This window comes from Python bivittatus, unplaced genomic scaffold, assembly GCF_059951505.1.
Source record: "Python bivittatus isolate LINGU-HERP-01145 unplaced genomic scaffold, Pbiv_v1 ctg000190_np1212, whole genome shotgun sequence".
Lineage (NCBI taxonomy): Eukaryota > Metazoa > Chordata > Lepidosauria > Squamata > Pythonidae > Python > Python bivittatus.
The window spans coordinates 4,344,062-4,367,979 of NW_028277042.1; the positions used below are offsets into that span (position 1 = coordinate 4,344,062).

Sequence of the window (23,918 nt, forward strand, 5' to 3'; positions counted from 1 at the left end):
CAACCAGTTTTCAGATATTGAATAAATCATGCGGAGAATGTGTGTGAGTTGCATTTCCTCATGTGATTCTGGGTGACTATATCAAGAAAGATCCGAGAAGGCTCTTGGTGTTGGAATAACTCTTGAATTGCAACTTTTTTGCACTAGAAATGGGAAAAGCACATATTTATGGATCTTATATAGTCTCAGTTTTGGCTTGCTTGAAGCCTGCAAAGCAACCTTATATCCTCTTAGAGCAGATACTTTCTGCATTCTCTGCCAGGGATAGACAACTGCTTTGACATTCTATGGAAGATGTTTATTTCCAAAATGATCTGGCAGGAAAAGCCATTTGCAAAACACCCATTGACCAGAAGGTAAACCAACTCTTCTCAGAAGCTCTCTACTACTCTTGTGTCTGTGTGTGTGTGTGTGTGTGTGTGTGTGTGTACCTTCAAGTCACTGTTGACTCCTGGAGACTGCCTGGACAGGTCCCTGCAGTTTTCTTGGCAAGATTTCAGAAGTGGTTGGCCCTCGCTTTCTTCTTCCTAGGGCTGAGAGAGAGTGACCAGGCCAAGGTCCCCCAGCCAGCTTTGTGCCTAAGGCAGGACTAGAACTCCTGGTCTCCTGGTTTCTAGCCTGGTGCCTTAACAACTACACCCAACTGGCTCTCTCTGCTATTCCAATGGTAAGCCCAAATTATATATTCTTGCAAATAAAATGCTAGAAGATGATGCTTTGCTTTCAGGCATGGCTGCTTCCTATTTATAAATTCCTATAAATGTATAAGAATCTTTTTTAAAAATCCAGGCAGGCAGAGAGCCTGTTGGTACCCAGAGAGATCTTCAGAGGCACTGGTGCTCTCACAGGCATTAAACTGTATGTCCCTGCAATCAAGGGTTCAAATGCATTCCACATTTTTGGCAAATTTCAGATCCTTAATTTTTTCAGATAGGAAATTATTATTATTATTATTATTATTATTATTATTATTATTATTATTATTTTATTTCTCCACAAAATGTTGTTTAGCTTCCATTTGCCACTGAGCCTATGATATCTGCTTTTCTTAGTTTATGGCTGGATAAAGGGCAGAAATACTTTCTGAGACATTCAGTATCACACTGATATTTAGTTTAGTTTTTCAATCACAAGGCTGGGAAATATTACCAAATCCTTTGAGTTATTGTTCCTGCAAAACACAGAGTTTGAGTTCTATTACCAAATCCTATGCATTATTCTTCTGCAAAAGAAATATCTTACGTATGTATGTGGTTGCTGCATCGGTATAATGAAATAAACGAGTTGTTTTATTTCCTCACTGAGTTGGTATAAAATCTTGCATTGAGGTGCTAGTCACAGCTGGATCCCTGGTAGATTCAAAATTGCAGAAGTAAAAGCTGTAATGTATTTGAGATTTAGGGAGGAGGAGAGAGTGACAGCATACATTTAGTGGAGTTACTCGACCGTTTTCAGTTGACCAGCTTCTGCCTCCCAACCAGTTTAAACAAAAAATCTGAGATTGATCTGGGCTGTTTTCACTACAGGTAGATCTACTTGGTTATCAGGACACTCCGAGCATGGTTTTCTTGAGTACAGAGTTTAGAGAACTCTCTACCAATCAGCATTTGTTTTTTCTGCCAATAATTGAATATAGAGAACTATTAACCCATAGTTACTTGGTTACCACCAGGACCCTGCTTAAACAAGCATCCCTTCCCTATAAAAGAGACTAAATTGATAAGAGTTTCCCCTTGTTTCTGGACTTGCCATAATAGTCAGTCTCCATGGCCTCCAAAGTCCAAGGGCTGGCAGACGAGCAATTCTGCATTTGATCTTCCTTAGCTAATCATGACAGTGCAGTGAAGGAGGTGTGGCAGAGCAAGTCGAGAATGCTTTCTAACAAGAGCGCCAGTTGTCCCTCGAAGCAAAACAAAGAGATGTATTGCTCTTTCGAAGTCACATTCACTGCCTTGTAATGGCTTTCCACAATTATAGATATAGTGTCATTGGCACAGAGATATATCAAGATTGCTTATAAACCCAGCCTTTGGACACAACATTTTAAGATCAGCAAAGGACTCCTCTCAGCTCACTACTGATAATCTTTTGCCTGGCAGATGATTCCTTACTTCTAAGGCACCCTCCCCCAACTAACTGTCTTTCAGATGAGCTGGATTGTAACTCCCAGAATTCCTAGCCAACATGACCATTAGCATAGCACATCTGGAAGGCAGCTAGTTGAGAAAGAATATCCCAAAGCATTGGGCCATCAGAAGCCAGCATTAGAGCCTTCCAACATATGTAATCCATGATAGGAAGGCATCTTCACTGATGTACACTTATTATTGCATTGCAATCAGTTGGGGGCATGCTAGCTTTCAGCTGAAGAGGGACTGGACAAGTAGAATGAGTGTAACCATAAACCTTGATCTTCACCACTTGTAAATAGCAGTAACACCTTTGGTACAGGTTCTGCTCATTCATTATATGCATTCTGTAGAGCAGTGTCCCCGTTTAATATCACCTAGGTTTTTAGGTAATATCTCCCATAATTCCCAACAAGCAAGATCATTGGCAATCCCAGTTGGAAATTATGAGAGTTATAGTCTAACATATCTGGAGGATAACACTTTGGAAAAGGCTATACGGAAAGTCATCTTAAGAAAATAACATTCTCACTAAAACACAGAATAGAGCAGAATCGGCCGTTGCACATTAGCATCTATCTATGACTGTAAAATCAATAATAGCGTTCCTTTCAGTTCATACTTGTGAACGTACTCCATGATGGGCCAGAGTTATTGGCACTTTTGCATCCCTGGTCACCTCCAGAAGTGTTAAATTACAGTTCCTATGATTGGCACCAACCTTGCCCCAAAATGGACAGGCTTTGTGGGAAGCATCTTCCAATATACTGGGAAGGTGTCAATGTGAGCATGCAAGAACCACATGGGTGTGATCAATTACATAGTTCTCTCCTATGGGAATATTTCCCAGTGCAAAGTGAGCACTGCCCAGTAGAAAAGAGACTATCGGAGAGTAATTCCTGTAACAGCATACGAAGCAGCTAATACTGGTGGAGAACCAAACCAGTAGTCAGGGATTTCTGCTCTGTCACCAGCTGTCTTACTCAAAGCTCTTCTGGTATAATGGATATAATTTTCTCCAAAAGTAGGTGTCAAATCTTTGAATCAACTCTTTCCCCTTATTCTTGTCATGCCTTATAGATGGAACTTCGTGCAATTTAAACAGGAAAACCTATCCTTTGCTTTGCAGTTTGCCTTGATTGTTTGATTCTCATTACTAGAAAGGTCATCTTACTCCATTTTTATAGCAGTCAGTCACTTTCCTCAAGGTGGATCTCATATTGCTCTGATAATATTGATGAAATATGCAGATTACGCAGAAATGAATTACTGCATCAGAGCAGTGCCTTCTCAGGGTTTGATGGTATTGGCCTTGTAACCACATCCTTCATCTTGACATAACCAGGGGCTGTGTAGGAGTCTATGATATGGATGTAGCAATCCATATAAATTTGTACATTCAGCAGAATCTAGCAGTGTAGTTTGCCCTGGAAATATTGCTTCATACAGAAGGTGGAAGGCCATTGTTTTTCACATCTCAGTTCTCTTCCCTATCTCACCATTTCCTATGCTTAAAAAACTAAAATGTCTGGGAGAAAGATTGAGCTAACTTTGTCCTGACAGAATGGCTCTCCATCTTATGAGAATTTTGTTCCATTTTTTGAGGTGAGATAGGAACATTGGACAATGTCCATTATCATTGGACCCCCTTGGTCAAGGGATGGCACCTGGACCCCATCTATGAAGTTTCAGATCTGTACTCCTCAATTTAAAAGGGTCTTTGGGACAGGAGTTGACCTCTGGTCAGAAGTTTGGTCTATCAATCCAGATTGACCAGCTGGCTCAGGAGAACTTTGCACATTTTACTGTCTAATCCTCTTTCTTGCAACCTTTGGAGACTCTCTTCAAACCAGTGTCACTTAAGTCTATCTCATGGATCAATTGGTCCTTGTTGGTATTATCTTTTTAAAAGTGGGAATTGCATTAAGAAATGAATTGGGATTCCACATTTTTTATTCATCCAAGGTCCATACCGGACTGACTTGGTTGCCTTTTAGTGTTCATCAGTGAACTTGAACATGGGTTCACTCTCCAAAATGTTTTTACTTGGGGTCTTTTGGTTCTGAATCATCATTGTGGATCTAGCATTCCCTCCCACCCACCCTCCACCCTAATGGTACCTTTACAACCATTTCATTTCAAAGTGAGTGGCATGCAATGCAAACGCATGCTTCCGATCCAGGCATGCTGCTACAACTTTACAAGGCTAAAAAAATTAAGAGAGAGAGAAAAAGGAGGGAGGGAGGGAGGGAGGAAAGAGAAAGAAAGAGAGAGAGAGAGAGAGAGAAAGAAAAAAAGAAAGAAAGAAAAAGAAAGAAAGAAAGAAAGAGAAAGAAAGAAAGAAAGAAAGAGAAAGAAAGAAAGAAAGAGAGCATTAGCTTTTTAAGGATATCTGAAGAAATAATGCAAAAACTCACTTCTGGAGCAGCACAAACAGACTGATTACAAACTAAATTGTGCTATATATCCGTATATACCTATATATATTGCTATCTCTATATATAGATATATATGTGTGGGGGTGTATGTGTGGGGGTGGGTGTACATAGATTATTTAAGAATGGCACTGATTCAAAGGAATTGGGACTTCTATCTTGGTTCCTTTAAGTCCACAGTGAAAGTATAGAAATATAGGCCTGCCTGGTTGCTGGGGCAACTTGTGACACTTGTCAATAGAATTGACCTTCATCTCATCCAACTCCCCATACGTGTTCACATATGCCTCTGTTTCCTTTTTCAACATCCTCCAAGTGGGTTTTGTATGTAGAAAAATCAATTGGAATCCAGCCTGGTCCGTCCTGAGGGGTTTAGAGGCATGGGGGCACCAGAAAAGACCACTCTTGCGTCTTGGTCACAAGTTTGGAAGTTCCCTCTTCTAAGCTCTTGAAGAAAAAGTGACAACCCTTCCTTATTTAAGAATCTTCTTCTCCAGTTGAAACCATTAGACGCATGGCAACAGGCAGGTGATCCGTGAGTCCTGCCAACTGGGTAATAAAACTGAATTCTTCTACTTCCTGCAGAGGGAATGACAAAGAAATGTTTTTATAAAAACCAAGGGTAGGTCTTAATAATCTTCAGTAGCCCTATGGCTCCCTTCTATTGAGTCTGACCAGCCACTGAATGACCTTTGGCTGAAACTGAAACCTCCTTCTACAGTTTGCTCTTTATTTGACAGACAAGGCCATTTTTTTTTAAAAAAAATGGATGCTGCAAACAGTCAAGGGTTTTAATTACACTTTTTCTGCCTTCCATATAAAAAACTCCAAGGAGCATAAATATATGTCCCACTACATCTGCGCAACAGTCCAGTGAAGTAGTGGAGGGGGGTCTGAAGAAAGGAAAAAGAGAATGAAACAAATGTAACATCAACTAGCTTTCCTTGTACTTAAATATCTCCATTTGTGGTGCAGCGCTCTTACCCAACAACAAGAACTTTGGCCCTCATGCCTAAGGTGGCCTTCTGTTTTAGCCCTTCTAACTTGCAGAGCCCTCTCTCCACAGCTTTGCCCCTCCTCCAAATGTCCTGTCCATCCTGGCATCTTCTCTGAATGCCTGAAAAATGTAGGTCAGTCTTGGCTGCTCTGTAGTTTACCTGAAGACATTGCATGGCTGAAATTGGACAGGACCACTCTTTCAGAAGCTCTGAGTGCTTTAAAGTGGGCTTTCCCCCATCAGAAAATGTTGTTGCAAGGTTTGAATTTTGACAGTGTTCCCAGTGACAACATCTATCCTATTCAAGAGGATTAGAAGGAAGATTCTGACCCCTGTTCCAGATCCTGTTCCCTGCCTTTCCATTAACTACTGCATTTGGCTGTCTTATTTAAGAAAAGAGGAAATTGGTGGCAATCTTTATATCATCTATATCTGTATCTATCCTGCCTGTTCATTGCAGCCGTAAACCTACAGGATTATGGTTGCAATGGGAAAACCCAACCTTCTGATGTAAGTTAAGCGTGCTTCCAAAATTATTCACATCCGTATTTCTCCTCAGATTCTGGAGTTCTGAATATGTTCTCTATATAAATTTCAATATATCACTTCTTTCAAAATGTAAACAGATTTCAATAGGATAGTTGTTGTTGTTCTGGCACCAGAACATTGGGGATGTGTAAACACTAACAGATAATTAAGTTTAGATCTTTGCTTGAATTCAGGGCACATGACTCCATTTGTATCAGTCTGCAAAGATCAGATTCCCCCTTCATCCCCTTCTACTACTGAGTTATATCGCTGAGGCATCAGAATGTAAATCAGTAGATTTCTTACTCGGTATTTCTGGTGGGAAGAGATTTGTATCACGAAGCACTTTTCCTTACAGCTGACATGAAATTTTACCTGTTTTTAAAAAAAGTCTTTCATTAAAAATAGCTTACCACTTTCCACTCTAGATAGAGTCCTTCCTTGCTGTAAAGCAGATAGTCAATCCGCCTCCCATTGCCTTTCAGAGCCCCCTTCCTCCCTTTCTGACTCAAGGCCTGGGTCTTGCTGGTGGGAAATACAAGATAGGCTTTTCGTCCTTCTTCACTTTCCATCGTCCTGGTTTGCAAACACATGGGAGGTGTTAGAACAGGTCAGTTCTAGCTGTCTCATTTCTCACAGTTCTGCTCACAAACTTCCCATTACAGTGGTACCTCGGGTCACGAACGCTTCTGTTCACGAACAATTCGGTTCACGAACAGCACCGTTTGCAAAATTTTGCTTCTGTTCGCGAACTCCGCATCGGGTGACGAACAGGATCCGCGGCCATTTTCCCTGCCGTGACACGTGGTCGTGGCTTCCTGTAGGGAGGGGGACTCTCCCTCCAAGCAATAACCGTCTCCTCACCTGCCTTCCTGTCCTCCACGCCTCAAGCAAGGTTAGCGTTCTCTTTCTTCATAGTGTACTGTACTGTACTTTGTGTCATATTTTTGTGGTTTAAAAAAAAAATACATATGGTTCAGAACGGATTAACCATATTTACATTGAACCTTATGGGAAAATTTGATTCGGGGCGCGACCAATTTGGGTCACGACCAGAGTTGCGGAACGAATTAAGTTCGTGACCCGAGGTACCACTGTACATGGAAGTACAAGAAGCTTTTAAGAAGGGGAATAAAATAACTCATTTGTTGAGAAAGTTCATGCTTCAACCCTTCTCCTGCCAAGTCACAGTAGCTACACTTTTGTCTTCTGCTTCCAATGCTGCCTGCCACATTGGGGGGTGGGGGGCAGAGAAGGGAGCAGGCAACCCTTTTTTGAGCTGGTGGATACATCTGGAATAAAGAAGGCGCTGCCTGCTGGCCCTTGATAGCAGACCAGCTTTACATATATTTTTTCACTCAATTTAAACAAAACTCAAAGGAAGATTTTAGGAGCATGTGGGGGTCATATTGCCTTGTCATAGCATGGATAACTTAGCACTTGATCGGATAGCTGCTATATCTTCAAGGAAAATAGAATTGCAAAATAGACAGCCACATGAATTGATTTAAAAATAAAAATAAGTAAATGGTTCCTCGCTTCTCTACCTGACCAAGGCAACAAACAAGACTGTTACTTGAAACTCACCATTCTTGTTCTGTAAGAATGTCTCACGACTTGGAACCCCTAGTTTGTAGTATGTTGGATACACACACACACACACACACACACATACAGAAGTCTGATTACTGGATATCTGTTAATTCTAATAGATATGATCCTGGTGATATTGGGTTATGGCCAACCATAAATGTAGTGGTGTCCTTTCTGAGTGTCCTTGCCATTCCCTTCTTTCCTATAGACTCTTGTCCTACATAGTATATGATATAATCATAGGAATTCTAATCCACTTCAAATCACTTGATCCTAAAGCATCTAATTGAACGTGTTTCATTTCCACTTTGGTAACATCAAGTTATCCTTCTCACATTTGCAAGCTCCAATGGCATATGCCCTTGTAAAATGAGAAAGTCTTATTTCAGTATTGGCACCGCCAGGGACTAGACTTCCTTACAGCTTCTGTTTGACCATGGCTTTCCTTTCAGAGCTACCTGTGAAAGTTTGACATTCTTCCTCCACAGCTAGAGGACTGCCTTCCAACTGGAAGATGTCATCACTTGCCCCCCAAACTTGTCTAAAGTGTACAGCCACTTGCCAACCATGCAGAAGTGATTTGCCACCGCCATTTTTCAGATCTGAGTTCTGAAGCTCCTGCTCTTGAGGTCGATTGACTTCCCCCAAGGTGGGGTGGCTTCCTTATCTCCTGAGCACCACATCAAATGAATGAACTTGCACAACATACAAAGTTTGGGTATTTCTTAACATAAGACTTTAATACCTAAGCTTTTATTTGATTCACTAAATAAGGACAGAATCCTTAGGTTCTGTTTTTCCTAATTCTTCAGTTCAATCTATGATTCATATTATACTGACTATTGTTAATTTTGCATACAGGTAGTCCCCAGTTTAAGAATGAGTTCTGTTCCCAAGGTCAAATTTGTATGTAAGCTGGAAGAGTATTATTGTATAATATTATATAAGTAGCATTGTGTAATGAACTCAAACCATCGTGTATTTAACTCAAATTTTGCTACAATAGGCTCCGTTCTTAACTATGGGTCATCCGTAAATCAGGCATTCTTAACCTGGGGATTACCTGTATTGATTGAATAATGTTCTGAAGTTTTACAAGATGCTTTAATCGCAGGATTAACCTAATGTTACTCTGAAATTTGTATGCAGTCTTATACTGCTTGTAAATCTCCTTCTCCTTCTCCTTCTCCTTCTCCTTCTCCTTCTCCTTCTCCTTCTCCTTCTCCTTCTCCTTCTCCTTCTCCTTCTCCTTCTCCTTCTCCTTCTCCTTCTCCTTCTCCTTCTCCTTCTCCTTCTCCTTCTCCTTCTCCTTCCCCTTCCCCTTCCCCTTCTCCTCCTCCTTCTCCTCTTCCTCCTCCTGCCATAAGGTATTCTAAAGAAGGGGATGGCTATAAATATTTTTCAAATAAATACATAAAATGGGGGGGGGGGAGGAAAAAAAAATAAAACAGCTAACACTCCACACTTTCCAATTAAAGCAAGTAGGTATCCTAGTAAGATTTGATATGGAACCATACAGTCAAAATATCAAATCAATGTAAAAGTGAGTTTTTGTACTGTTCTTATGCAAAAATGAATCTAAGGAACTAAGAAAAAAGATAAGAGATATTGCCATTATCTGCAAGGGGGTCCAAACAGGCAAGACCACAAGTGCCACATTGCAAAACTGAACTGAAAAAAAATCCCCAAAATTTCAAAAAGGAAAAGATCCTTTTAGAACAAGTTGTTGTGGGTACAATGGGGAATGAAAACACTGGGAAACAGCAAAGTTGTACAAGGACTAAAGGAAGACTTCCCCATCAAGCAAAAAAAAGACAAGGAAAGATATTTCAGTCTCGAATGCCAACCAATGCAAAAGCGTAGCAAGAACATTGCAATGAGAGAGATATTTTTAAGAAGATCAGAGTAATCACAGGAACGTTTACATTATTCAAAGAAGATTGAAAGACAGTTGGTTTGCAGATGGTTTATAGAATGAAACAGAAACATTTATAGAGAGAATATAGTCAGAAACTGACTTTATTAGAAAGTGACCAGCTGTCAAATAGGCACATGGAATATCTGCTAAACCATTCGAAGGTGCAGGAGGAGAGTCAACTAACTGCTTCATGTCAACAACTATGGAACCACACTGGGTGGCCCTGAGATCAGAAAAGATTGGGGTGTATATTTATATTAATACGAGAGACACAAGGGAATGTGCAAATTGCAAACCATTCCACTCACTCTCTCTTTTTTTCCATTAAAAAAACCCTTATTTATCAAAGATACAGCATATACAGATATACAAGTATAGATAGAAAGAGACATATATTCATTTCCCTCTTGTAAAAAGTACATCAGCAGTGCTCAGTGCTTGTTTTATTATTATTTTGGCCTATTATAATCCTTTTGTTTAAACCTTTGTTTTGTTTTAAAGGTCTCGTTTCCAAAACGTTATTATCTATGAAAAAACAGATCATTACTGAGGTTGCGCAATCAATACTCAACATAACATTAGTAAAAGTTCCAACCAGAATATATTATTTTTACGATATCAAAAAGTAAAGCTTTTTTAGTTTAATGCCAAAATTTCTACTATATATTGTTTATAAATGTTGAAAATGAAGAAAAAGAAAGATAAGAAAAAATCTCACCCCCAAAAATGGTACTACAGTGGAACCTCGGGTTACGAATTTAATTCATTCCGTGACTCTGGTCGCACCCCAAATTGGTCGCAACCCGAAGGAAATTTTGGTTCAATGTAATTACCGTTAATCCGTTCTGGCGTGGAGGACAGGGAGGCGGCTATTGCTTGGAGGGAGAGTCCCCCTCCCTACGACCATGTGTCAGGGGCGGAAAATGGCCGCGGACCACGTGTCAGGGGCGGAAAATGGCCGCGGACCACGTGTCAGGGGCAGAAAATGGCCGCGGACCACGTGTCAGGGGCGGAAAATGGCCGCGGACCACGTGTCAGGGGCGGAAAATGGCCGCGGACCACGTGTCAGGGGCAGAAAATGGCCGCGGACCACGTGTCAGGGGCGGAAAATGGCCGCGGACCACGTGTCAGGGGCGGAAAATGGCCGCGGACCACGTGTCAGGGGCGGAAAATGGCCGCGGACCACGTGTCAGGGGCGGAAAATGGCCGCGGACCACGTGTCAGGGGCAGAAAATGGCCGCGGACCATGTGTCAGGGGCGGAAAAATGGCCGCAGACCGTGTCACGGGAGGGAAAATGGCCGCGTATCCTGTTCATACTCCAAGGCGGAGTTCGCAAACCAAGGTAAATTTTTGCGGCCAGAGCTGGTCGTAACCCAAAAAGTCCATTAGCAGAGGTGTTCGTAACCCAAGGTACCACTGTATAGGTAAATAATTAATTCTGACTTCCCCTCCAACCGATTTGCAGCACTCATTCTTCAAGCAAGCAAAGATGTTACAAAGATGTTACAAAGAAGAATAAAACCATACAGGACAAGAAAAATGCCAAATGAACAGGTTTCAGAAAAGGCAGAGGGTCCTAAGAGTATATTATTATTAACAACTTACCCCCCGAGGTGCGATGTGCCCCCACTTTCATGGCCTTCAGGAAGCGTGTGAAATCTTGGCTATGCCAGATGGCCTGGGGCCAGATGGGGGCTCGCACCATTGGAATTGGCTCGTGGGGTAATTGATTCTATCACACACACACACCCCCATCATCTTGAATGTTTTTAGCCTTTTTAGGTATATGGACTTTTTATATAGTTCAACCTTTTAACTAAATTAATGGGGATATTTATGTTTTTAACTGTTTTGGGGTTTTATTCTAATTGTGAGCCACCCAGAGTCACCCTCTGGGGCAGATGGGCAGCCTATAAATGTAATAAATAAATTAATTAACATAAAATAGATAATGGAGACAGCAAGAGAATTAGAAGTTTACCTTTGCTTCACTTCACTTTGCTTCACAAAGCCGTTGATTGTATAGATCAGTGTTTCTCAACCTTGGGGACTTTAAGATGTGTGGATTTCAGCTCCCAGAATTCCCCAGCCAGTTCCCATTCTGGGAGTTGAAGTCCACACATCTTAAAGTTCCCAAGGTTGAGAAACACTGGTATAGATCATGTCAGAATATGGGGGAATTTAAAGCATGTAGAATGTCTGATTATTCTTCTGAAGAATTGGCCCAGAGCAAAAAGCTACTGAAAAAGTTCAATTTGTAGAAATAGAGTGGATCAAAATAGGGAAAGGACAGAATGCATAGTGTCTCCATATGTGTTTAGCTTATACTATACAGGGAATAAGAATGAAAAGGCAGGATTGGAATTGATGAGGGCTGAAATCAAAAGAGGAGGCTGAAATAGTGCCCATTTGAAATATGCAGACAATGCCACCCTGTTAGGTGAAAATAAAAGCTTAGCAAAATTTCTAAAGGAAGTAAAAATGGAAAGCGAAAAACCTTAAATATTGAAAACAAAGGTAAGGTCAACTGGCATGCTTAATGAACTGACGGTTGACAGTGAGGGTGATAAATAGTTTTGTTTTCTCAGATTCAAGAATAGAAAAAGATGGACAATGTTCTGGAGAAGAAAAGTTACACCCTAGGGAGCCAAACATTGGAAACTTAGATTAAAAAGGACAAGGATATTTCAGGGACAACAGAGATGAGAATAGTTAAAACAAGACTTTTTCCAGTCCTAAAGCACAGCTCTTAAAACTGGACATTGTATTAGAGAGAGGAAAAAGATATAGATGCCTTTGAATTTAGGATTTGGAAACTGTCACTAAGAATTCAGTGGCCTAAAAGAAGAACCAACCAATCAAATCTCGGTCAAATCAAGAAGGATGTCTCTCTTGAAGTCAGGGGCATCTGCAGGTTACGGGAAAAAGTCAAGATGGCAGCTGTGACAGTGCGATTTGTCAGTCTTGCATGGTAGTACAGACAAGAAGCACACTCAGAAATACTAACTCTAACTTTATTGTAAGGTTACATTAACAGGATCTTGCAAATCTGAAAGTACATCCCTCCCCCATCACCTTAACAGCCCTAGAAACTAGGGAGAGTCTCTTCTGAGATGTTTGCCACCCCCCCGCCCCCGCCCCCATTCCTTCTGCAGGCTCAGCTGCCTTGTCTCTGACTGTTGCCTAGTCTGCGGCTCTTCCTCCTGTCTCCCAAGGTCATTCCCACATTCTATTACATGACTGAAGTTTCATCTGTTTTTTGACATGACTAAGGGCAACTACCACACCCTGCCTGAAATGATTACGCTTGACAAGGCAGAGGGAACTGGAGAATGGTTAAATAGCTAGGGGAGAGGAGACAAAATTAGTGCAATCTTCTTGGAAGAGTTATGGGTCGTAGTTGGAGGCAAGCAGAGCTGGTGGGCATTTGCCTTATGTAGTGATCAGGTATCAGGCCTAACTTGATGGCATCTATATTGCTACTAGTTAGGTAAGTGCATATAGTCTTACAGGGCTCAGATGATCTACAGTCTAGTGAAAATGAAGAGTTGATGATAAGATTATTTCTAAAGAAATATGCTTGAAATGAGAGTTGTTCTTAGATAGATAGCCAAATGACCAGTTAGAATATACCTTGAAAAGTGAGAGAGATCCCCCCCCACCCCACCCCAGAAAACAAACAACTGTAACACTTGAAAGTCTGCAGCTCCATTTCTGGAAAATTAGAAATACATGAAAATAATCGCTGCAATTTATTCCTATTACTCATCCTTTATCAGGCTTTTAAATGCAAAATCTGGTGTTAACATGTTCCAACATTTATCTCTAGAGGCCTAATCTATTAATGTCTGCTTGCCATTTCTGATTAATTTAAGTTTTTGGGAATCAATAATTTGCAATTGTCCACAGATAGGTATTTTTTAATTACCCAATAGGAAGTTCATTTTGATACAAGGATGGTCCAAATCTAAACCATTGTCTAATTAATTGTCTTCAGTAGTACCCTTGGCAGACCATTCTTCAGTCTGCTTGGGGAGGGACCTATAGAATGAAATCTTCATTGTTTGATTCAGTGAATAACTTTGGTTTTGATGGAACTGACCTCTCTTGAAAGACCAGCCAATTATAGACACTTCATAATGGGAAATTAAATAAAAAGCTGAGAAATAGATGGAGAAATGCCTAGTGTGGTCTGCAGGAATTTTGGCCTTTTGCCCTAGAGGATATCTTACATCAGAAAATATTTTCTAAATCCCTACTTTCAAAGTGCCCTTACATGTTGCAATCATTTCTCTATCACCTCTCTCTCTCTCTTTCCCCTACAACTTATAGGTGTAGATATAAGGTGGGTTGTGGTGATCAGCCACTACACTGTGCTACCTATCCTTGGTCTTGTTGCCCTCCAGATGTGTAGATCTTTACCCCAAGAATTCTCAGTAAGCCCCTCTCCCCAGCGTGGGGGCCTGGGGGAATTGGAGACCATATGTCTGTGGATGCCTAGATATTGGCCAATAGATAGCCAGCCACCCATAATGAAAACCTTTTAGGGGTTCAGCCAATCACCTTGCATTTCATGAGATAATTATAGAAAGGGATACCCAGTTTAAGGGAGCCTTCTTCTTTCAGTAGCCAAGACTAGCCATGGATACGCCTCCCCACCCCCCACCCCAACTTCTTTGTTGACTTTTGTACTGTTTGAAGCAAAAAATAAAATATCTCCTCCTTCCATTCTCCCAGGCAGAAGCTGATCAGAGGCCAAGTGAAAACTTATTTCGTCTATTGCATCTCCCAACACCGCTTGAGTACAGCAGACCCAAGCTCATATAGGCCAATGGACTCAACATCCTAATTAGAACTTATTCTTTTATTTTTAGTTCCATTTTCCATTTTTGTCCTTTATTTTCAATTTATTTTCTTTTAAGGACTGAATGTGTACCCTTTGGTAGTGCTGGTTTTGGGACCATATTAGTAAAATAGATAAAGATGAAAGGGACAGGAATAAGGGGGGACAACTGTGCTTTTGTACAATGGCAAAGCATTAAATTACAGCAATCAACAGTTCAGGCTTTTTAGTTCTTTCAATATCTTTGTGGAATAGCCTCTTTCACTCTTTGCCCTAGCTATGGGGATCCATGGTGAGCAGGGGGGAGGAGGAGATCTTGTGTATCATGAAATCATTGGGCAAGTGATGCAGTTATGTAACATGTGATGACTTTACAACACATGTGATGCCATCCTGGTGTCATAACATGGCTTCTAGCAAACTCTTATGGACCTAAACATTCTCTAAAAGTTCCCCAGACATTAAAGCAAAGATAGAGGCATGTTCTCCATAAGCAATGATTTTCATTGATCTTTTTTCTAAAGAAGTAGATCTAGATTATTCTCAATGATGTCTTTAATACTGTGGCCTCCTTAACTTTATTGACAGGTTTTCTGAGGTTAGCGTTGGAGGGCTAATGGAAGTCTAATTTACTGTGTTGCTTCCAGATGTACCAGTGCCAATATTAACTGGGTGATAAATTAGTTTTTTATGTCTTTACCAAATTTTATTATTGAACGATTTCCGCATGGGTCTGTTTTAAGCGTAATCTAGTTGGTCCATGACATTAGCCATTTCAGAGATGTAATTATTTCTCTGTGTGTGTGTGTGTGTTAATCTAATGTCAAGGTTGCAAGATAATATGACAGTTTTCAAAATAAGTCTGAACTAAGATTCTGAATGACTAAGGGCAACTTCCACATCACTACTTTGTGTCGCTTCAGGACCAGCCATGGACCTAATTTTGCTCATGCTATTACATTTTTCCAGAGTTAGTTGATTTATTTCTGATTCTACTCTGATTTATTTCAAAGCATTGCAGCGTGGATGCAAAGCTGCTAGAGCTCTGTAGAACTTCGTGGAAGGCCTGGTGGGAAGTTTGAACTCCCCTTCTTTTCCAGGATCTGGTTTCAGGCCAGCTGTTAGTGATTCCCCCAGCCCCAAGAGAGAGTCAACATCCTGTTTCAGGAGCTATTCTTTTCCACTACCCCTTGTTTAAAACTTGACTCCCAATTCTCCTAGTTTAACTGCAAGAAGCAATTATTTGGAAAAGCACCCAGCTGCAAAACGGTGATATTAGGATCATTTTGCTTTATAACTCACAGTGGGTTTTATATGCAACAGAGGAATGGATGCTGTGGGAAGTCTTTGGGACATTTCAGTACGTTTCTTTCTGGGTATTTTGTGTATTGTGTGTTTACAGCAGACCTTTTCTTGCATAGCTTCCTTCCATACCAACCTCTGTGTTTTGTTTTTAAATATTTTTGCAAAGGCCAGGCAAATGGATGTATAAATATAATGACTGAAAATGCAGAAGGAGGAGATGCAATTTATTGGGTTTCCTTTTTTCTGTGTTTGAAGGGGGGGGGATGAGGAAATTTTGACTAGTGGGGAGTGCTCAGGGGCTGGGAAGTGGAGTGATGTTCTGTGTGCTCTTTAGGGGACTGCATTTTGAGGTCAGCAGAAGTCAAGATGATTGCAGGTTGCTTGATGGGGGGGGGGGATGGAAAAAGCCAACTGGGGAGGAGCGGGGGAAGTGCCCAAATCTTGAAACATTCAAGAAAGATTTCATCTTTTTTTTAATGGAAATGTATGCAGAAGGGTCCTCGAGGAGTTAGAGGAGAGGGTATGATGAATGTAGCATTGCGTCGATGTGGTGCAAGCTCTGCCCTTTTGGTATGTGCAGGTCCCCATGTACAAAAGGGGCAGAACTACATCATGACATGCAAGATGCTGCTTTGATCATATTGACAAAAGGGCTGGGTCCTGGATAGGGGCTGAATCGATATGTTTCTTTCTTCCCTTGGAACAGCGTTTCTCAACCTTGTTGAATTTAAGATGGGTGGACTTCAGCTCCCAGTGCTGGCTGGGGAACTCTGGGAGTTGAAATCCACTCATCTTAAAGTCACCAAGGTTGAGAAACACTGTTCCAAGGGAAGAAAGAAACACATTGAAGAAACACATCCCAACGCTCAACACAGAGGTTGATATGAAAGGAAGCTATGCAAGAAAAAGTCTGCTGTAAATACACAATCACACACACACACACACAAAACACCCAGAAAGAAATGCACTGAAACGTCCCAAAGACTTCCCACAGCATCCATTCCTTTGTTGCCTATAAAATCCACTGTGAGTTATAAGGCAAAATGATCCTAATATCACCGTTTTGCAGCTGGGTGCTTTTTCAAATAATTGCTTCTTGCAGTTAAACTAGGAGAATTGGGAGTCAAGTTTTAAACAAGGAGTAGTGGAAAAGAATAGCTCCTGAAACAGGATGTTGACTCTTTCTTGGGGAGAGCCAGCAGGAAGTCACAAGTCATGGTCACGTGAGGTCCTCACTTAATGATCCACACGGTCCTTGCTTAATGACGGCAACCAGGACTCCTGTAACTGCCATCACTAAGTGGCGCAGTCACATGGTTTGTCAACTTATGACCATGTCACTTCACAACAGAGTTTCTGGTTGCAATTAGTGTTGTTAAGCGAGGACTACCTGTATTGTTTTCATGTTCATTAGTGTTCATCTTGGTGTTTGGATATTTGGGGGAAGTGTGTCCATTAAGATTACACTAAAGCAGTGTTTCTAAACCTTGGCCGCTTGAAGATGTATGGACTTCAATTCCCAGCATTCCCCAGCCAGCATGGCTGGCTGGGGAATGCTGGGAGTTGAAGTCCATACATCTTCAAGCGGCCAAGGCTGAGAAATGCTGCACTAAAGGGAAGTGTGATGGCAAGAAGTTTAGGAACCCTTGCTGAAAAGGAAGGTACAACTGATCTTGGGAAAAGAAGAAGCAAACCTTTAGGGGGGGTGGGGACTGGCAGAAAAGATTATGGTCCTGAGAAAGAGGGAAGTCTGAGAAAGAAACTCAGTGACTGCTCCTTGAGTTGGTTTCGTCTGAGATCAGGCAGAGAGAAACTTGCACAAGCTTTCAAGATCCTGTTATTCTCCCTTTCAACAGTAAGACCATTCTGGAGTCTCTGCAGTATCTGTTTCTTGAAGCAAGGACAGCTGTTACATAGGCCTGGTGTTTTCATTCAACCCTGTGACTTTCACCTTTTGTCCTTTTTATCCGATTTATACTTTGAAACCTCTGGGCAAGAAGCACATTCTGAGTATCTGTACCTTAAATTTGTGTCTCCCTTTTCCATCGTGTGGGACTGAAGACAGCTATAAGTACCATGATGCAAAGTAAATAAATAACATTCAAAAACGTAAAAATAAGTCAGTAAAAGTATCTGTAATCCCCAAGTGAAGTATAAAGGGTTTAAGTTAGAGCAGCTCATTTATATTGGTGATGGGAATAAGACGGGAAGCAAAATAGCACGTACTTCTGTAGGTTGTCCGGTGTGCACACTTCTTCATCATACAGTCCTTTCGGATCTAACAGGGTTCCTGAGAGACAAAGGGAAATATACAGTATTATACTGTTATTCCAAAACAAAGAGATCATAAAAGTTTGAATTAGATTTTGTCTGCATTTTGAAGTGAAATATTTGTACTTCCTGAATTAGGTGGGACCAGCCTCCCCCAATCCTGTGTCCCCAGATAAATTGGGATTACAAGCCCCAAAATTGCCAGCTCAGAATTCTGGAAGCTACAGTCCAAGAGGACGTCATGTTGGGGACTAATGCTCCATTCCAGATAGATAGATAGATAGATAGATAGATAGATAGATAGATAGATAGATAGATAGATAGATGATAGATAGATAGATAGATAGATAGATAGATAGATAGATAGATAGATAGATAATAGAGCGAGCAATTTGTTGTGGGAATCTAGCCATTGATTCAACATGTTGCGTGAATTGTACTATCATGCTCAGCCATCATATGGTTTATTGAGGGAAGCACACTGTACATAGCAATTGTGTTTTGTTAATCCAGGTTTAGGGTTAAATATGTTGCGCAAAACCTGGCAAGAGTGTTGGCCATACCTTTGATTCTGTATCTTAGCCCTGTGTTGGAAAGGCTGCAATATCTTTAAAGAAAGATTCTGGTTTTATGCCCATTTCTCCCACAGGCTTTATGATTCCCATACTGGTAACTTTTAATTTGCCCTTCAGTCCTCCAGAAGATCAGTGTGTGGTTGGTATCAGTTGTTTGTAGTCTGCAACTTACCTTGGCTAAAACCAAAGCACAAGCTAGCAAAAAGAGGAGTTCTAGGCTCCTTAAGCAGGTTCTGCCTCCCAGCCAAGGGGCATCTGTCCCACTTCTGGGCCATAGCCTTCCATCTTACCAATTGCCCATGATTTGTCCTCCCCTGGACCTAGGCGGCATGGGTCCTTGTAGCGGGTGAACAAGGAGTGCTGCTGTTCCAGCTTGTCATCTGCAACCAGAAGAAAGGCAACTAAGGAGATCCATAACATGCCCGAGAAAGTCACGGGAGAAAGGTGGTAGACCCAATATTTACAGCAAAATTCCACAAAAATATGGACCTTTAAGGTATATTGTGGGTATTCCTGTAAAATCCAGAAGGCCTTCAAAAGGCCTTGGTTTTGCCATCGGGCCTGGGGATCCCATGGAAGTGTGGAGCCCATTAAATGGCTGCATTGGGTATAAGTTTAGAATTGTGATGGAATGGAATTATGAAGGCCACACTCAGGGAGGGAAACATCCTCTTTCGTCTCCTGAGGGGCGAGGAAGAGATAAGAGGATGAGGCTGGCACCTCCCTGAGGAATTCACTCTGCTTTCACTGGCTGACTGTGGGAACTAAGGGAAGATTCTTGCTAGAGGTCGCAGCTAATAAACATTGCTGAACTGAATCTGCATGGTCTCCTGGAGTTCCTTGGACTAGGCCTGACAAGAATGCACTCTCCCTGTCTTTTTGTTATTATAGTTTTTAAACTGTTTTTAACTGGTTTTTAATGGTTGTTTGAATTACGTTGATTGTTTAGCTTTGTACTGTAATTGTGTATGTGGCTTAGATGTGTGTGAGATGTACTGTAATTGTGTATGTGGCTTAGATGTGTGTGAGATGAGCAACTATATAAATTCAAGAAATAAATAAATGGCTGCCTTAACGTGGCTTCCCAACACAAAATGGCTGCCATGGGGCAGGTGGACAACCAGGTTCCTACTGACCTAGAGGCAAACTAATAACACTATACCCCACAGTTTCTCTCACACCCCTGTGAAGCCCCCTCCTACCTCACCTCTCCTTTTTTCTGGAGGGGTGGACGTATTTCTCAAGAAAGCCTTGGTCTGCAAGAATGGCTGTGAGACCCACCATTGATGCTGGTACCTCATTTTGTAACATACAAGTTTCCATTTCAGGCTTTAAATTTCTTTTACTCCTAAAAATAAATTACAAGCCATGTCAGATAGAGTCCAGGAGAGGTGTCCAAGGAACGGATCTGCATTTGCAAAACTATCCATTTTCTTCGACATCTCACTTTATTCTAACCTTAGGGTGATTCCTTCATGTTTCCTCATCACTGTGTTTTTTTTCCCCTCCTACTACGTGGATATTCTGTGAGTGAGTTTGTCTAATGCAATCTGTTTCTGTACATTGTTGTTGTTGTTTGTGAGCCATTCGGAAACATTCAGAAAAACGGGAATAGTGACATACAAATTGCATTTCCATTTGTATATATGTTTGGGAAATGTGAACTCAGTGTTCTTCCCACTCCAGAGAAAAGAGAGACCACGGATTGGACTGATACGTGTGTTTTGCTGTTTGTTTTTGTTTACAGATATCTAAAACCATTTCACCCACCTTCTTATATATTTTTCTGCTTTTGTAATCTGCCTCTAGGTAGCTATTTAAAAGTCAGTCATAATCTGGGTGGGGCGGGGCAGTTTGGCCTAGATGCAGGCAATAAAGGGGGTGCTGCTGAAGACATAAGAAGGCTAGCCGTGAGCATGGAGTTGGGCCACTGCTCTGCCCACATGCCCATCAGCTGTTTGGCAGTTAGTGACACAGTGCAGTAATGATGGAGCAAAAAAAAAGTGCATTTTCAAGTCATTTTGACTCCTGGAGAGTGCCCCTTGCAGGTTTTTTTTTGGTAGCATTGTTTGAAGGGGGCTTGGCAGTTCCTGCTTCCTAGGGCTGAGAAAAGTGACAGGCCCAAGATCAGCAAGCGAGCTGTGTGGCTCAGGCAGGACTAGAATTCACAAGGTTTTGATCTGTACTCTGGTGTCTTAACCTCTACACCAAACTGGCTCTCAGCAGTGGTCTAGCGGGGTATCAAATATGCTAGATACACCACAAGCTGTAGGCACAAAGCCATCTAGGTTCCTGGGCCCACTCTCTCTTAGCTTTAGGAAGAACGCAGGGGCCAACCATTTCTGAAAAATGTTACCAAGAAAATTGCCTGGGCTTGTGCATGTAGATCTTCAGCCAGGCCTTCAGCAAGGGAGATTGAGACCCCTCATGTCATCACACTTGCCATCTTTTATCTTTACTTTTTATGTTTTATAGATTTTAATGTAACTTTTGTTGGATTGTTATCAGCTGCCCAGAGTAGTTAAGAGTTGGGCCACATACAAGTTTAATAAATTATCATTATTATTATTATTATTCCCCAGGAGTCAGGACTGACTATGTACAATTATCTTGCCAAGATTGATTTTTTCACAGAAGAGAGAGCAAGGAAGGCACTGTGAGCAATTGCAAATGGTCAATATTGTAATTTATTGTTGCAGGATATGGGAGGGGATTAATTCTAATTTTACCTTGCAGAGCAATGATTAGTACCATCAGACATTACATTCTGCCTAACACCGTGCGAATGCATGTATCTAACAGCACCTCTTAATAATTTTTCCTTTGTGCAACTTGAGAAAACTTTGCTGTGTTTCTCTGGCTGCTCTCAGGGGAATCCCAAAAGTAGCTCTTCCACAAGCGCTAATGATGTCATTTATCATTGCCTGCTGTCAAGGCCATACAATTCATAAATGGGAGCCTTTAGGAAAGGGGAAAAATGCAAGGGGGGCATAACCAAGTTCTTCTGAAGCTAAAAATAAAACCATGCATTGAAGGTGATACCAATTAGATGGTCTAAAAAAGACTTGTGTTTTCTACATATTCTTTTAGCAGGTGGAGATCTAACCGCGTACAGGTATCTATGAGTGTGGCAAGAAAATAGAATCTCACAAAAGATCAAAACCAATGTTTCATGTTATAAATGACAGAGTCAGTGGTCCTGGCCATGGGGAAGGAGGGAAACCTCCCAAATGCTGGGACGGGGTAAGACAAGAGTGCACCAGTGTTGGCAAGTGGGAAGACACCCCTGGCTTTTGAGTGACCTGGCGTGGGCTACTTTAGTTTCCATTTAACCCACTAAAGTAGTGTTGTCCAAACTTGGCCACTTTAAGATGAGCATGGCTTTAAGCATGGCTGGCTGGGGAATTCTGGGAGTTGAAGTCCACTCATCTTAAAGTGGCCAAGTTTGGACAACACTGTACTAAAGAGATCCCGATGGGAATGCCACCATGCCTTTAAAATGTTTCCCCATCTGGCTATATTAAAAATTACAACTCAGTGGAAACTTTTGGAAGGAGCCACATTCAGTGCTCCTGAGGGCTTTGGTGCTTCCATTTCTTTTAAGTTCTAGATTGGAAGGAGAAGGAACCTGCCTCACCTGATGAGCAATTGTCAAAGTTCAGGTCACCACAGACCACATCAAATGCCACCAGCTCCTCTGGATTGGCTGTACTGGAGGAGGAGGTAGATTTTCTGAAATCAGCCAGCCAATCCTGAAGCAGATCCAGTTGTTCACATCGAACAATTGTGTCCTCTGTAGAAAGCACAAAGTAAGCAATTCAAATTTAATCATTTTTTTTTAAATTAAGAAGTTATCATTTCAGCAGCTGGGCGCAATGGTTAAATGGGGAAGGTTTAACCAAGTTCCTTACAACAAATGTACATATATTTGTGGAGCTCCAGAGATAGAGGACATATCTTATTTGAATGCCAGCTGTATAAGAAAGAGAGAGATTAGTATCTTGGATGCGAACGGCCTGTTGGGATCCTTACACTGAAATAACATATTTCATGTGTAGTCAGAACCCAAATATTACATATAATGTGGCTCATTATCTGAACAAAACAGTACAATTGAGAACTGCATACGTGGCTCTCATTGGAGTAAATTGCAGGGGTGATACAAAAATATGATTTGTATTTTTTTTTTTTAGTTCTGCCTTTGGCTCCATTTTCTTACACGTGATCTTATGATTGTTCTGTATTTTTTATTCTGATATGGCCTTATGGCTAATCCATAGTATTATTATTGGTCACACAGTCAGCCAGATGTTTAGACTGGATTTGGCATTTTTATCCACCTTTCGAGTCCTTCTCAAGGACCTGGGATAGGCAGATGTTGTTGTTTGATGCTGTTAAAGGTGTGGAATCCTTGCGATTCCCTGAGCTTGGTTGTTTTCTTGCAAATGTTTTGTTACCCGGCTAGTAACATCTTCAGCGTTAGCAGTGCTAGCACTGAAGATGTTCCCTAGCCGGGTAATGAAATGTTTGCAAGAAAACAACCAAGCTCAGGGAATCGCAAGGATTCCACAATTCAACCCTGAGCTACACATATTCACTTCTCTTGGTTTTAAAGGTATTGTCGCAGGATGTAAGCTGTTCCAAGTAAAGCTGCCTTTTGCAATTGACTGATGGTGATTTTGTCAATGCTGATGGTGTTCAAGTGGTGCTCCAGATGTTTTGGGATTGCACCCAAGGCACTTATGACTATTGGTACTATTTTTGCTTTCTTTTGCCATTTTTATTCTTGCTTTTGCTATTCTTTTTCGATGATGATGACAACGATGATGATGCTACCAGACTGTTTAATGCAATTCAAACATGAACAAGCCTTTATTCATAGTAAGAATATGTTAAGCATGCTTAACCCTAAACCTAACTTAATGAAACACAATTGCTCTGCTCATGTAACATGATACGCTGAAAAAGATAAAGCACATTTTAGCTTGAGTTAATGGTCTGGTTCATCCAATATGCTCAGACAGCGTATGGGCCCCCCCCCCACACACACACACTGAACCCAAAACTATTTAGCTCCATATTATCTTAGCCTAGCATATTGTTTACTATGCTAGGTAGTTATTTAAATAAATAGCCAAACCAATAAAAAGACAGCTGAATGTGAACGTTCTGTAAAATATATTAAAACATTATGCCTGGTTGGTCTAGGAAGTGCTGAAAAAAGAAACAGCCTGTGAAAATAATCCTTGACTCCTGTAAATCTATGTGGCATTATTACTTTTAAAGGGTAGAAAAAGGAAAGATACTTGACCATTTAAAATAA

General features: G+C 41.2%; 1 protein-coding gene across 2 annotated transcripts in view; it reads right to left on the bottom strand.

The window, feature by feature from the left end:
• Positions 1 to 4,511: 4,511 nt before the first annotated feature.
• The window catches only part of SMPD3 (sphingomyelin phosphodiesterase 3), a 44,614-nt gene continuing 25,207 nt past the window's right edge, over positions 4,512 to 23,918 (bottom strand). For both annotated transcript variants that reach the window (XM_007429171.3, XM_025167261.2), the window contains 5 exons: positions 22,233 to 22,388; positions 18,886 to 18,975; positions 17,976 to 18,039; positions 6,503 to 6,665; positions 4,512 to 5,143 (listed from right to left, as the gene is read on the bottom strand). In XM_007429171.3, coding sequence (XP_007429233.1) covers positions 5,042 to 5,143; positions 6,503 to 6,665; positions 17,976 to 18,039; positions 18,886 to 18,975; positions 22,233 to 22,388 — 575 coding nt within the window. In that variant the 3' untranslated portion in view covers positions 4,512 to 5,041. The remainder of the gene's footprint in view (positions 5,144 to 6,502; positions 6,666 to 17,975; positions 18,040 to 18,885; positions 18,976 to 22,232; positions 22,389 to 23,918) is intronic.